The sequence below is a fragment of the Lotus japonicus genome, chromosome 3, assembly GCF_012489685.1.
Source record: "Lotus japonicus ecotype B-129 chromosome 3, LjGifu_v1.2".
Taxonomy (NCBI): domain Eukaryota; kingdom Viridiplantae; phylum Streptophyta; class Magnoliopsida; order Fabales; family Fabaceae; genus Lotus; species Lotus japonicus.
Genome location: NC_080043.1, coordinates 94,025,441 through 94,042,036, shown reverse-complemented (window position 1 = coordinate 94,042,036; position 16,596 = coordinate 94,025,441). Strand labels below are relative to the sequence as shown.

Below are 16,596 nucleotides of genomic sequence, written 5' to 3'. Positions count from 1 at the left end.
CAGTTGTCAATTCACCGCATATTACATTTACACCTTGGACACACTCTCTTGTACTTCCTCTGTTCTATATATACACTCTTCCTCCTCAACCCTTATCCACCACCTTCCTTCAATCTCCCAAACTCAAGAGTTCATTCCATATGATTTTATCTCCTTTATCCAACCCTCAATCTTAGCCTTCTCAAGAAAAACCGTTGCCACAGCTCAAAACAGAGTACCCTGTTCTCGTGCAAAAAAGATGGGTTCCCTCTATGAGGTGCTGGGAATTTCAACTGGTGCAAGCTGCCTTGAGATAAAGACAGCTTACAGGAAGCTTGCGAGGACGTGCCACCCTGATGTTGTGGCCATAAATCAGAAGGAAAGCTCAGCGAACCAGTTCATGATGATCCACTTAGCTTACTCAACATTGTCTGACCCAAATAAGCGTGCTCAATATGATATAGAAATCTATGGACACAGAAGGCCAACAAGTGTAATTTCTATGTCAGCAAGAAATAAGACATCTTCACGTGCAGGAAGGAGATGGGAAACAGACCAATGCTGGTAGCTTAGCTATGTACCATGTTAGCCTTTATTTTCCTCTGTTCTACTATGAGAAATATTACGTCTATGCTCTTCCTTAAGATATTCTTTATCACAGTCTTTACTTTCGGAGAAATGGCTAATAACGAAAACAGTACCAAAAGAATAAGATAAGTACATAAAAGAACACTTTCATAAGTATACCCAAAACAACCTATATGCACCACGTTGTTTTTCTATCTCTTTTACAATTACATCTCATCAAATACTTCACGTTTTTCTCTTCCTTTCTCACTGTGATGTCTTAACCCATTGAGTGTCTACCCAACATTTTGTTAAGGAATTGTTAAGAGCCAGATAAATTAAACATGTATCACTTGCACGTCATTAAATGATAGCTCAAGTGATAAGAGTCAAGGGTTAAGAGTTCAAACCCGGAGAAAGACTAATTTACTATCATTACTAACAACTAAATTTATCTATAAAAATGTATCACTTGCACCAATCATTTGTTAGTGATTTTGCTTGGATATAAAAATAGAAAATGAGAATAAAAATGGAAGACAATGAAAAAATATTATGAGAATAAAAAACATGGATTTTGTGATCATTTAGATTAAATTTCTTTAAGTATTGGTTAGTTTGAGAATATATTTATTTTAAAACATTGCATGTAAAAAATAAGCAATAAAAAGTTCTTTTTATTATTTATATATATCCTTAAAATAGGAAAAAATGAAAATAACGTAAAATTTTATTAGTAAAATTATATATAAAAAAAATGAAAGTGATTGTTTGAAACCAAATATATAGTGTATATTTAAAATGAAATAAATGTCTATATATATGACTTCTATATAAATGAAATATATGCTCCGCTAAAATATTTTGAAGTCTAGTTTGATAAGTTACGTTCAAAAAAAAAGTTTGACAAGTTACCTGTCAGATTTTTTCGGAATGATCTTACCTATTTGAAAGTCTGATAGCCTTTAAAATACTTATTAGATATGGTTGGTTTCCGAAAATCTAAAAGTCTAAAACATATTTTTTTAGAAAAAATTCTAAGTGTTTCTGAAGAGCCTGAGTGCCACATTAACTGAAAAGGCTTTTGGAAAAGAAAATGCCTTATTTATTTATTTATTTATTTATTAATTTCATCTAGTTTAGCTTGAGTTTGATGTAGACTAGGTCAACGGTCTTTGCAAACAGCTTGATCTATTTTCACCCCCTATGGTAGAGATGAAGAAAAAAGAAAAAAAGATTTGTGTAAATTACGGGTTGGATGACTCAAATTTATTATTGATAAATCAAGATCAAAATAGGAACTTGAAGTCTCCACCATTTGATCTTCATCTAACAGCTTATAATGACTAAAGGTTGAATACTCGAATGCCGCAAGTAGTCCAAAAATGATGGTACCACAATCTGAATTTGTAGGTCCATTATGAATACGATGTTACAACATAGGATGCTATCGCTATCGCTATCCCTGTCTTCTGTTTTCCTAATTTATCATGGCTTGGTTGGGAATCTAAATGGAAGGATCAATTTGCCAATTTCAAAATGCAACCTGCTTTTTTGGTGGTTATATGTATTGTTCATACGAGACAATCATGTTCGAGCTGAGAACATTCACATTACGGTGGTGTCAACTCTTTTAATAAGAATTTTTCATCTACAAAACACAAACTTGAAACTTTACTTAAGGAAATCAAGCATGCACCACATGAACCATTTTGCTTTTAATTTTGATTGCCTGTAAATAATTTATTTTCTTATTATATCAAATGATGTCAATTGATGGTTCTCGTGTAATAGAAAGTCTAACAACACTTTTAATTAAAAAAGTCTAACAACACTCTTATGTATAATCTATTTTTAACCCTCTATCTTTAATCGGTCAAAATCCATGTAGGATATATGAAGCTCCTTCCAATTTGACGAGACCTACATAATTTTTACGAAAAGAAAATGTTGTAGCACTCCTCTCATGTGTAAACCATTTTCTTTGCAAGCTTATTCTAGTCTCCACGCTAGTGATAGAGATGGTTTGAATATTAAATTTAAAAAAGTTGAGAAAACTAAAACATGTTTTTAAATTTGTAAGCTAAAAAGCAAGTTTTCAGCTCAAATATGTAAAAAGGAGTCGATCAAACATTTTTTACATTTTAAAGTTTCAGTGTACTTTTTTATTTTCATTTTAATCTTCGTGTCCAACGATTTGGAAGAGATGCACATTCAAATGTCTACTCCAGAATATTGTTTCGTGCAGAATGCACCCTAAGTTACATCCATAAACATGAAGTTGGTTTTTTTATTTTGATAAGCAAACCTGAAGTTGGTATTTAAACATGCATAAATATGTCTAAGCCTAGGAACAATTACCATAGATAAATATAAAAATAGTGAATGCTCAAATTCGTCCCTGAAAGATACACCTCAAACATGTTTGTCCCTAAAAGATTGAAATATGTTAGAAGTCCTCATATGTGTCAGTTATCAATCAAGTTGATCTCTCCATCACTTTTGGTCAACTAACACACAGAGGCTTGTGAAGTGACAAAGGGACCAACTTGAGGGACAATAACACGTCAGGGAGTTTTAAAGGTATTTCCTTATTTCTGGGACGAGCTTATCCAATGTTGTGTCTTTCAGGGATGAATTTGAGGGTTCACTCAAATTTGACCCAGAGAACGTTAATCATAACAGTTACTTTAATAGTAATGCTATTGAGCAGCATCTTCGGAGAACCTGGCATCAAAAGGAGCTGAGGGATGGGAAAGAGCTGAATTAGCAGAACCAGATCCAGATCCATGCTGCAATTCAATCACAAGCCACCGAACAGCTTTACTCATTTGTTCCAAGCGAACTGCACTGATGGGTGGAAGACCAGTGGTAGCTTGTCCTGGTTTTCCGCCCACATACCCTGTCGCCTCATCAACCAGACACTCTGATCCTATCCTTTGCTTCACAGACTCCACAAACTCCTCAGCTTGATCACATGCTACTCTAAACAATTCCCACTTCTGTTTGAAGTTTTCAAGAGCAGTATCTGTTGCTGTTGTTTTAAGGGCACTGGCATTTTCTTTGGCTTCTAATACGGTTGCGGCTGCAGCAACAAAATCTTGATAGGCATTATTTAGAGAATCAACTACGCTGTCCATTGTGCCTGTTTACGTTAAAAAGGAAAAAGAAAGATTAAGGTTCTTGTAATTACATATGTTGGGAGGAATTAAGACCTGTGGAATTAACTATTAAAGATAAAAAACACTGAAAACTCTCACCCAACAAAGACCAGATTACAAGCAGAACATTTAATCCTAGATTAAATATGAAGGTTTTGTAATGCCAACTTCAATAGAACAAACCCAAATAAGATATAAAAAATAAATAATCCAAAATATGCAATTTGCCATGTTAAACAGTGAGAGTTAAACAAAGATGGATATAATACAGAGCATGACAATCCCAATATTCTTCGGAATTTTGAATCCAAATGAAAAGTTAACCCTTTTCTTTGAAACTTTGAGAAGGCAATAGGTGAAAACAAACCTACAAATGTAGCCATAATTATCGGTTAGCAAAATCATCTGAAGTTCACCGAAGAAATTTTTGTGAGGACTCTCAACAGCAGAAGTTTGGGGAAGGAAAAGTTATGTAAGTTTGCTAGATAACAATCTTGACAAGATACAACATAGCTTATTGTTGAAACTTCCACAGGACCCAAAAGCAGATGCAGCAGAGGAAGACACAGTGAACGACACACTTTCTTGTATATTTTTAGGATTGTCACACATGAATCAAAAGTTAGAAAATATTGGTATGTCAAAATAGTTTTGAGGTATCAGTATATAGGGGAGTAAAATTGCTAAGTCGGCAGGTTGATAAATCAAATGTTCATGACAGATCCCCATCATTGGTAAAAAAAGATCTATGAGAAATCCAATGACTGCATGCTTAGTCACAATAAACTGATCCAAATATAAGTAAGGTTAGAAAAAGGAATTAAGGATTTTAAAAAAAAATCAAGTTTCTCTCACAGCAGTTAAATGCAATAGTCTCATATTCCAATAGCATGCCCGGATAACTTGTCTTAAATGCTACACCAGAATCCAGTAGTAGCAAAAGTTTCATTTTAAAACATCAGAACTTAACAATGAAATATGACATTCTATTTTTGAAAAGAAACATAAAAGATAAAGAAGATTAACAATTGGATTATGTACAGAATCTAAACAGATTGTAATTATAAGAAGGATGCGGAAGACAGATAATATTAGCTGCATTCTCAGTCTAAAGTTTCACCCCTCTATGAATCACACATTACCACTACTGGAAGTATGATCAGGGTCTTAGGGGTGAGTAACTATTCCTTATAATGCCTAGGAAATTTCCATCTTGTCATCTTTCCATCTTGCAAATGATCCCTAATTTGTCTAATTTATATAATTTCTAGGCTCAAACTATAAAGCCTCTTGACCAAAGATGTGAGTGAGAGTTGGGACTTGGGATCACTAAGCCTCACAAGATAGCCTAAATGTGCTATATGGCCTTATCACCACTTTGCAAGAGAAATAATCTTTAATTACAATTCTCTTTGACTATTCACTTGATCAGGATAAATATAGAGAAAAATAATTTTGATTGAGAAATGATACTCGACAGAGACGAGTATGTGCAACAGAGCAAGGCTGAAGCCAGTGGCGGATCCAGGACCCCGGGGTCAGGGGGTTCAAATTTTTCAAATGAACGCATCGATAAAAATATAATTGAAAACAACTTTAATCACATCAACACACATTTCACTCAAATGTAGCACATATTTAGAATTTCAAGTTAGTGCATAAACTGTCAAGTTTTCATAGTACTATAATGTGGTATTTCAAGTCATTAACCAAATGCAATATTTCAACAGCAATTTTTTTTGATAAACCAAAGTGTTATTAATAATAGAAAGTAGAGTACAATGGGTATTCCAACCCTTGGTAAGAATGTAAAATGAAAAGGGAATATAATCTAAGGCCCTACATTAACAGACTATAGGCCTTTAGAAAAACAGAACAAAACAATTCAGATTCTAACCCATTAGCCAGGGCATATAATCACGGGCAACCAGTGAAGGAGACCTCCCACCATGTCCCTCCTTTTAAACCATCCAGCAAGGGACCAAAGGCCAAAAACAGAAGGAAAACACGCACCAATCTACTGAACTCTATCTAATAGAATTTTCCAAGCCAGCGATAGCACATTTGACCTCTCCTTGTAAAACTGTGTAAGCTGAGCTCATTGTAAACATTACCACTTCCTCCTTTGTACCCATGAGTCTCTTATGCCTTATGTGGGACTGAAATTTGACAATTGGGTTCTTAGAGCCTCCACTGCTTTTGTTATAAACTTATAATTCTTTACTTCTTTTTTCCCTATATTTTCATGTTCTTTTATTCATGTAGATCAAGAAGGCAGCCACGAGATAATGACTTCAACTAACTAAAGTTCACTCTAATAAAAAAACCAATAATCACTTCAACTAACTAAAGCTAAGTGATTGTATATTTTATTCATTTTCTATAGAGCGAAATAAACAAAGAACTACTAGTTCAGGGGGTAATTGGGAGAAAAGAATCTAACCACCCAACTCAGTGAGAAAACTGATCTGCGTACATATGATGGAATTTAATGAATAAGAATGGTCTTCTATTGCATTCAACTTGTATCACACTTATCAATTCACATGAAACATGTAAAAGCTGGTCCTGGACCTTTGGTTATGGCTATAGGCTGAACTGATGCATTTTGCTCTAAAAAAAAAAACTAAAGCTAAACTAACTCAATCAGATTTTCATCCCCCTCAACTCATGACAGCCCCACTAAAATAGAGAAACCAAAACAAGAATGCAGAGAGCATTTTCTAGCAACCCATCACTAACACATATATTCCCACCCTGCAATCATCTAATTGACAGCACATCAGAGAGAGAGAGTTTGAGACAAAACCAAGCTGAGAGTTTGCATAATTTGAATGATTTGAGGAAATCAATTTAGGGAAATCAAGCTTGAGAAAGGAAATCAATTTTGCCATTTAGGGTTAGGAGAAGAGAAAGAGAAAGGAAATCAGTAATACCTGTAGTCTATAGAACCGCAGAGCCAGAGAGAGGGACGGCTGGACTGATCGGTGGTGGAGCGGCGGCCGGCGTGGTGGTGCGCGTTGATGAGGTCTGGTGGGAGCGATTGTGGTGTATCGTGTGAGAGAAATCAGAAAAGAGAGAGAAGGGCGTGACAGATCTGACTGTGTGAGAGAGAGAGGAGTTGGGGTCTGGGTGCAAATCTAAATTTTCAGGGGGTTCAAAAAAACATATAATAGGGGGGTAAGTAGAATTTTTTTATTTTCAGGGGGTTCAACTAAACCCCTGGGCTGGCTGTGGGTCCGCCCCTGGCTGAAGCTTTTCAACAAAACATGCCCTTCAACAATATGATCCATTTTATAGATATTATGTTGTGTTATAGGCCAAAAAAATTCATTGAAGTTATTATTATGCAGCAAGACAACTCGAATTTTGCTGGAAGCGAGAGTCCTACAAGCTCAGAACGGCAACAGAGTTTATCCACAGTTGAATATATCCCTGAATTCTTACCTCCAATACTTCTTAGAACTCTTTCAAAAAGGAATCCACATAAAAAATTAAAAGAAAATAAAAAACCTTTCTTTGAGACTTTTTATATTCCTAATGGCCGTATAGTATATAGAGTCAGTCAAGCGAGCTGTGAAGCACGGGGAACTAAGAACTCTACAATTAAGCAATGAACAACAATTCATCATTGAACTAAGAACTCTACAATTAAGCAAATCAAAGAGCTGACCTATATGCGAGCGACGAGGAGAAACTTGATGCAATTCGAAGCGGGCGATTGAACCTGGAAGTGTCAACCGAAAATCAAAGAAATGAAATTAGAACAAGAAAATCGTCAAATTGATTGTGAAAATTGACATGTGATGTGAGATGAATTGAAAAGAGAAACAGTGTAAACAGCCTTGGTCTTAGCCATACTCTGGTGATCGAAGATGATAGTAGCTAGCTGAAGTTTGTACGATTCAGAATCTTGGGGTTTTCAGTTTTCTACGATGGATATGAATGGAATTTTGGAAATAGGCTTTTCTCAGTTTTCGGATTAATAATGTAAGAAAATAAAACTATTTGGGTTTGGGTAGAGTAAATTTACCGATTAATGCTGCTGCTCTAACCTATTTGATTGATGGGCCGTGTACACTCCTTTAGATCCAAAAGGACAAGTTATTGGTAGTCCAATAATATGCTGTTTCTTCAACTTTCTACGTGTTTACAAGGCATTCTACTTTCGACAAAAAAAAAGGCATTCTACAATTAATTATGGCTTCAAAGTTATTATGAATGTAAGCTAATGTTCTGGTTACCTAAAATGACCACAAGCTTAATATCATCCTGGTCCGTGTAGAGGATTCAGAGTCGAGTTAATATCACGTTAGTTCTATAGGACAAAATGATGTTTTAACTTGTCCACACAGATAACTGAGCAAATGTAAAGATAATAAGAGCTAACAATTCAAAGATTACTCAAATAAAGGTGCTAACTCAAAAACTACTTACAATGTGTAAACAAAGGTTAAACACCTTAATTATCGCTCAAATTGAACTCTACTAATACTTTTTGACATTCTATAGTAGATTCCACTATAGAGCAGAAGTTTGGATCCTCTTCGACAGATCCTTCTCTGTCTTCCTCCAACCCACCCATTGATCGATGACGTCAGTGATTTCAAGAGAAACTTGATGCAATTCGAAGCGGGCGATTGAACCTGGGAGTGTCAACCGAAAATCAAAGAAATGAAATTAGAACAAGAAAATCGTCAAATTGATTGTGAAAATTGACATGTGATGTGAGATGAATTGAAAAGAGAAACAGTGTAAACAGCCTTGGTCTTAGCCATACTCTGGTGATCGAAGATGATAGTAGCTAGCTGAAGTTTGTACGATTCAGAATCTTGGGGTTTTCAGTTTTCTACGATGGATATGGATGGAATTTTGGAAATAGGCTTTTCTCAGTTTTGGGATTAATAATGTAAGAAAATAAAACTATTTGGGTTTGGGTAGAGTAAATTTACCGATTAATGCTGCTGCTCTAACCTATTTGATTGATGGGCCGTGTACACTCCTTTAGATCCAAAAGGACAAGTTATTGGTAGTCCAATAATATGCTGTTTCTTCAACTTTCTACGTGTTTACAAGGCATTCTACTTTCGACAAAAAAAAAGGTATTCTACAATTAATTATGGCTTCAAAGTTATTATGAATGTAAGCTAATGTTCTGGTTACCTGAAATGACCACAAGCTTAATATCATCCTGGTCCGTGTAGAGGATTCAGAGTCGAGTTAATATCACGTTAGTTCTATAGGACAAAATGATGTTTTAACTTGTCCATACAGATAACTGATAAAATGTAAAGATAATAAGAGCTAACAATTCAAAGATTACTCAAACAAAGCTGCTAACTCAAAAACTACTTACAATGACTAAACAAAGGTTAAACACCTTAATTATCGCTCAAATTGAACTCTACTAATACTTTGTGACATTCTATAGTAGATTCCACTATAGAGCAGAAGTTTGGATCCTCTTCGACAGATCCTTCTCTGTCTTCCTCCAACCCACCCATTGATCGATGACGTCAGTGATTTTAAGAGAAACTTGATGCAATTCGAAGCGGGCGATTGAACCTGGGAGTGTCAACCGAAAATCAAAGAAATGAAAATAGAACAAGAAAATCGTCAAATTGATTGTGAAAATTGACATGTGATGTGAGATGAATTGAAAAGAGAAACAGTGTAAACAGCCTTGGTCTTAGCCATACTCTGGTGATCGAAGATGATAGTAGCTAGCTGAATTTGTAAGATTCAGAATCTTGGGGTTTTCAGTTTTCTACGATGGATATGAATGGAATTTTGGAAATAGGCTTTTCTCAGTTTTTGGATTAATAATGTAAGAAAATAAAACTATTTGGGTTTGGGTAGAGTAAATTTACCGATTAATGCTGCTGCTCTAACCTATTTGATTGATGGGCCGTGTACACTCCTTTAGATCCAAAAGGACAAGTTATTGGTAGTCTAATAATATGCTGTTTCTTCAACTTTCTACGTTTTTACAAGGCATTCTACTTTCGACAAAAAAAAAAGGCATTCTACAATTAATTATGGCTTCAAAGTTATTATGAATGTAAGCTAATGTTCTGGTTACCTGAAATGACCACAAGCTTAATATCATCCTGGTCCGTGTAGAGGATTCAGAGTCGAGTTAATATCACGTTAGTTCTATAGGACCAAATGATGTTTTAACTTGTCCATACAGATAACTGAGCAAATGTAAAGATAATAAGGGCTAACAATTCAAAGATTACTCAAATAAAGCTGCTAACTCAAAAACTACTTACAATGACTAAACAAAGGTTAAACACCTTAATTATCGCTCAAATTGAACTCTACTAATACTTTGTGACATTCTATAGTAGATTCCACTATAGAGCAGAAGTTTGGATCCTCTTCGACAGATCCTTCTCTGTCTTCCTCCAACCCACCCATTGATCGATGCCGTCAGTGATTTCAAGAGAAACTTGATGCAATTCGAAGCGGGCGACTGAACCTGGAAGTGTCAACCGAAAATCAAAGAAATGAAAATAGAACAAGAAAATCGTCAAATTGATTGTGAAAATTGACATGTAATGTGAGATGAATTGAAAAGAGAAACAGTGTAAACAGTCTTGGTCTTAGCCATACTCTGGTGATCGAAGATGATAGTAGCTAGCTGAAGTTTGTACGATTCAGAATCTTGGGGTTTTCAGTTTTCTACGATGGATATGAATGGAATTTTGGAAATAGGCTTTTCTCAGTTTTTGAATTAATAATGTAAGAAAATAAAACTATTTGGGTTTGGGTAGAGTAAATTTACCGATTAATGCTGCTGCTCTAACCTATTTGATTGATGGGCCGTGTACACTCCTTTAGATCCAAAAGGACAAGTTATTGGTAGTCAAATAAATAGCTGTTTCTTCAACTTTCTACGTGTTTACAAGGCATTATACTTTCGACCAAAAAAAAAGGCATTCTACAATTAATTATGGCTTCCAAGTTATTATGAATGTAAGCTAATGTTCTGGTTACCTGAAATGACCACAAGCTTAATATCATCCTGGTCCGTGTAGAGGATTCAGAGTCGAGTTAATATCACGTTAGTTCTATAGGACAAAATGATGTTTTAACTTGTCCATACAGATAACTGAGCAAATGTAAAGATAATAAGGGCTAACAATTCAAAGATTACTCAAATAAAGCTGCTAACTCAAAAACTACTTACAATGACTAAACAAAGGTTAAACACCTTAATTATCGCTCAAATTGAACTCTACTAATACTTTGTGACATTCTATAGTAGATTCCACTATAGAGCAGAAGTTTGGATCCTCTTCGACAGATCCTTCTCTGTCTTCCTCCAACCCACCCATTGATCGATGACGTCAGTGATTTTAAGAGAAACTTGATGCAATTCGAAGCGGGCGATTGAACCTGGGAGTGTCAACCGAAAATCAAAGAAATGAAATTAGAACAAGAAAATCGTCAAATTGATTGTGAAAATTGACATGTGATGTGAGATGAATTCAAAAGAGAAACAGTGTAAACAACCTTGGTCTTAGCCATACTCTGGTGATCGAAGATGATAGTAGCTAGCTGAAGTTTGTAAGATTCAGAATCTTGGGGTTTTCAGTTTTCTACGATGGATATGAATGGAATTTTGGAAATAGGCTTTTCTCAGTTTTCGGATTAATAATGTAAGAAAATAAAACTATTTGGGTTTGGGTAGAGTAAATTTACCGATTAATGCTGCTGCTCTAACCTATTTGATTGATGGGCCGTGTACACTCCTTTAGATCCAAAAGGACAAGTTATTGGTAGTCCAATAATATGCTGTTTCTTCAACTTTCTATGTGTTTACAAGGAATTCTACTTTCGACAAAAAAAAAGGCATTCTACAATTAATTATGGCTTCAAAGTTATTATGAATGTAAGCTAATGTTCTGGTTACCTGAAATGACCACAAGCTTAATATCATCCTGGTCCGTGTAGAGGATTCAGAGTCGAGTTAATATCACGTTAGTTTTATAGGACAAAATGATGTTTTAACTTGTCTATACAGATAACTGAGCAAATGTAAAGATAATAAGGGCTAACAATTCAAAGATTACTCAAATAAAGCTGCTAACTCAAAAACTACTTACAATGACTAAACAAAGGTTAAACACCTTAATTATCGCTCAAATTGAACTCTACTAATACTTTGTGACATTCTATAGTAGATTCCACTATAGAGCAGAAGTTTGGATCCTCTTCGACAGATCCTTCTCTGTCTTCCTCCAACCCACCCATTGATCGATGCCGTCAGTGATTTCAAGAGAAACTTGATGCAATTCGAAGCGGGCGATTGAACCTGGAAGTGTCAACTGAAAATCAAAGAAATGAAAATAGATCAAGAAAATCGTCAAATTGATTGTGAAAATTGACATGTGATGTGAGATGAATTGAAAAGAGAAACAGTGTAAACAGCCTTGGTCTTAGCCATACTCTGGTGATCGAAGATGATATTAGCTAGCTTAAGTTAGTACGATTCAGAATCTTGGGGTTTTCAGTTTTCTACGATGGATATGAATGGAATTTTGGAAATAGGCTTTTCTCAGTTTTTGGATTCATAATGTAAAAAAATAAAACTATTTGGGTTTTGGTAGAGTAAATTTACCGATTAATGCTGCTGCTCTAACCTATTTGACTGATGGGCCGTGTACTCTCCTTTAGATCCAAAAGGACAAGTTATTGGTAGTCCAATAATATGTTGTTTCTTCAACTTTCTACGTGTTTACAAGGCATTCTACTTTCGACAAAAAAAAAAGGCATTCTACAATTAATTATGGCTTCAAAGTTATTATGAATGTAAGCTAATGTTCTGGTTACCTGAAATGACCACAAGCTTAATATCATCCTGGTCCGTGTAGAGGATTCAGAGTCGAGTTAATATCACGTTAGTTCTATAGGACAAAATGATGTTTTAACTTGTCCATACAGACAATTGTGCAAATATAAAGATAATAAGAGCTAACAATTCAAAGATTACTCAAATAAAGCTGCTAACTCAAAAACTACTGACAATGACTAAACAAAGGTTAAACACCTTAATTATTGCTCAAATTGAACTCTACTAATACTTTGTGACATTCTATAGTAGATTCCACTATAGAGCAGAAGTTTGGATCCTCTTCGACAGATCCTTCTCTGTCTTCCTCCAACCCACCCATTGATCGATGCCGTCAGTGATTTCAAGAGAAACTTGATGCAATTCGAAGCGGGCGATTGAACCTGGAAGTGTCAACCGAAAATCAAAGAAATGAAAATAGAACAAGAAAATCGTCAAATTGATTGTGAAAATTGACATGTAATGTGAGATGAATTGAAAAGAGAAACAGTGTAAACAACCTTGGTCTTAGCCATACTCTGGTGATCGAAGATGATAGTAGCTAGCTGAAGTTAGTACGATTCAGAATCTTGGGGTTTTCTGTTTTCTACGATGGATATGAATGGAATTTTGGAAATAGGCTTTTCTCAGTTTTTGGATTAATAATGTAAGAAAATAAAACTATTTGGGTTTGGGTAGAGTAAATTTACCGATTAATGCTGCTGCTCTAACCTATTTGATTGATGGGCCGAGTACACTCCTTTAGATCCAAAAGGACAAGTTATTGGGTAGTCCAATAATATGCTGTTTCTTCAACTTTCTACGTGTTTACAAGGCATTCTACTTTCGACAAAAAAAAGGCAATCTACAATTAATTATGGCTTCAAAGTTATTATGAATGTAAGCTAATGTTCTGGTTACCTGAAATGACCACAAGCTTAATATCATCCTGGTCCGTGTAGAGGATTCAGAGTCGAGTTAATATCACGTTAGTTCTATAGGACAAAATGATGTTTTAACTTGTCCATACAGATAATTGAGCAAATGTAAAGATAATAAGAGCTAACAATTCAAAGATTACTCAAATAAAGCTGCTAACTCAAAAACTACTTACAATGACTAAACAAAGGTTAAACACCTTAATTATCGCTCAAATTGAACTCTACTAATACTTTGTGACATTCTATAGTAGATTCCACTATAGAGCAGAAGTTTGGATCCTCTTCGACAGATCCTTCTCTGTCTTCCTCCAACCCACCCATTGATCGATGCCGTCAGTGATTTCAAGAGAAACTTGATGCAATTCGAAGCAGGCGATTGAACCTGGAAGTGTCAACCGAAAATCAAAGAAATGAAAATAGAACAAGAAAATCGTCAAATTGATTGTGAAAATTGACATGTAATGTGAGATGAATTGAAAAGAGAAACAGTGTAAACAACCTTGGTCTTAGCCATACTCTGGTGATCGAAGATGATAGTAGCTAGCTGAAGTTAGTACGATTCAGAATCTTGGGGTTTTCAGTTTTCTACGATGGATATGAATGGAATTTTGGAAATAGGCTTTTCTCAGTTTTTGGATTAATAATGTAAGAAAATAAAACTATTTGGGTTTGGGTAGAGTAAATTTACCGATTAATGCTGCTGCTCTAACCTATTTGATTGATGGGCCGAGTACACTCCTTTAGATCCAAAAGGACAAGTTATTGGGTAGTCCAATAATATGCTGTTTCTTCAACTTTCTACGTGTTTACAAGGCATTCTACTTTCAACAAAAAAAAGGCAATCTACAATTAATTATGGCTTCAAAGTTATTATGAATGTAAGCTAATGTTCTGGTTACCTGAAATGACCTCAAGCTTAATATCATCCTGGTCCGTGTAGAGGATTCAGAGTCGAGTTAATATCACGTTAGTTCTATAGGACAAAATGATGTTTTAACTTGTCCATACAGATAATTGAGCAAATGTAAAGATAATAAGAGCTAACAATTCAAAGATTACTCAAATAAAGCTGCTAACTCAAAAACTACTAACAATGACTAAACAAAGGTTAAACACCTTATTTATCGCTCAAATTGAACTCTACTAATACTTTGTGACATTCTATAGTAGATTCCACTATAGAGCAGAAGTTTGGATCCTCTTCGACAGATCCTTCTCTGTCTTCCTCCAACCCACCCATTGATCGATGCCGTCAGTGATTTCAAGAGAAACTTGATGCAATTCGAAGCGGGCGATTGAACCTGGAAGTGTCAACCGAAAATCAAAGAAATGAAAATAGAACAAGAAAATCGTCAAATTGATTGTGAAAATTGACATGTAATGTGAGATGAATTGAAAAGAGAAACAGTGTAAACAACCTTGGTCTTAGCCATACTCTGGTGATCGAAGATGATAGTAGCTAGCTGAAGTTAGTACGATTCAGAATCTTGGGGTTTTCTGTTTTCTACGATGGATATGAATGGAATTTTGGAAATAGGCTTTTCTCAGTTTTTGGATTAATAATGTAAGAAAATAAAACTATTTGGGTTTGGGTAGAGTAAATTTACCGATTAATGCTGCTGCTCTAACCTATTTGATTGATGGGCCGAGTACACTCCTTTAGATCCAAAAGGACAAGTTATTGGGTAGTCCAATAATATGCTGTTTCTTCAACTTTCTACGTGTTTACAAGGCATTCTACTTTCGACAAAAAAAAGGCAATCTACAATTAATTATGGCTTCAAAGTTATTATGAATGTAAGCTAATGTTCTGGTTACCTGAAATGACCACAAGCTTAATATCATCCTGGTCCGTGTAGAGGATTCAGAGTCGAGTTAATATCACGTTAGTTCTATAGGACAAAATGATGTTTTAACTTGTCCATACAGATAATTGAGCAAATGTAAAGATAATAAGAGCTAACAATTCAAAGATTACTCAAATAAAGCTGCTAACTCAAAAACTACTTACAATGACTAAACAAAGGTTAAACACCTTAATTATCGCTCAAATTGAACTCTACTAATACTTTGTGACATTCTATAGTAGATTCCACTATAGAGCAGAAGTTTGGATCCTCTTCGACAGATCCTTCTCTGTCTTCCTCCAACCCACCCATTGATCGATGCCGTCAGTGATTTCAAGAGAAACTTGATGCAATTCGAAGCGGGCGATTGAACCTGGAAGTGTCAACCGAAAATCAAAGAAATGAAAATAGAACAAGAAAATCGTCAAATTGATTGTGAAAATTGACATGTAATGTGAGATGAATTGAAAAGAGAAACAGTGTAAACAACCTTGGTCTTAGCCATACTCTGGTGATCGAAGATGATAGTAGCTAGCTGAAGTTAGTACGATTCAGAATCTTGGGGTTTTCAGTTTTCTACGATGGATATGAATGGAATTTTGGAAATAGGCTTTTCTCAGTTTTTGGATTAATAATGTAAGAAAATAAAACTATTTGGGTTTGGGTAGAGTAAATTTACCGATTAATGCTGCTGCTCTAACCTATTTGATTGATGGGCCGAGTACACTCCTTTAGATCCAAAAGGACAAGTTATTGGGTAGTCCAATAATATGCTGTTTCTTCAACTTTCTACGTGTTTACAAGGCATTCTACTTTCAACAAAAAAAAGGCAATCTACAATTAATTATGGCTTCAAAGTTATTATGAATGTAAGCTAATGTTCTGGTTACCTGAAATGACCTCAAGCTTAATATCATCCTGGTCCGTGTAGAGGATTCAGAGTCGAGTTAATATCACGTTAGTTCTATAGGACAAAATGATGTTTTAACTTGTCCATACAGATAATTGAGCAAATGTAAAGATAATAAGAGCTAACAATTCAAAGATTACTTAAATAAAGCTGCTAACTCAAAAACTACTAACAATGACTAAACAAAGGTTAAACACCTTATTTATCGCTCAAATTGAACTCTACTAATACTTTGTGACATTCTATAGTAGATTCCACTATAGAGCAGAAGTTTGGATCCTCTTCGACAGATCCTTCTCTGTCTTCCTCCAACCCACCCATTGATCGATGCCGTCAGTGATTTCAAGAGAAA

General features: G+C 35.2%; 2 protein-coding genes across 2 annotated transcripts; one reads left to right on the top strand and one right to left on the bottom strand.

Moving 5' to 3' along the window:
* Positions 1–238: 238 nt before the first annotated feature.
* LOC130745055 (chaperone protein dnaJ 11, chloroplastic-like) lies at positions 239–547 on the top strand. Its single transcript, XM_057597200.1, has one exon. The coding sequence runs from the start codon at positions 239–241 to the stop codon at positions 545–547; it is 309 nt and encodes a 102-aa protein (XP_057453183.1).
* A 2,212-nt stretch (positions 548–2,759) lies between these two features.
* LOC130747617 (mediator of RNA polymerase II transcription subunit 32) lies at positions 2,760–6,950 on the bottom strand. The gene is made up of 2 exons (XM_057600595.1): positions 6,644–6,950; positions 2,760–3,691 (listed from the first exon to the last, which is right to left on the bottom strand). The coding sequence occupies exon 2, from the start codon at positions 3,684–3,686 to the stop codon at positions 3,249–3,251; it is 438 nt and encodes a 145-aa protein (XP_057456578.1). The 5' UTR covers positions 3,687–3,691; positions 6,644–6,950; the 3' UTR covers positions 2,760–3,248.
* Positions 6,951–16,596: the final 9,646 nt, after the last annotated feature.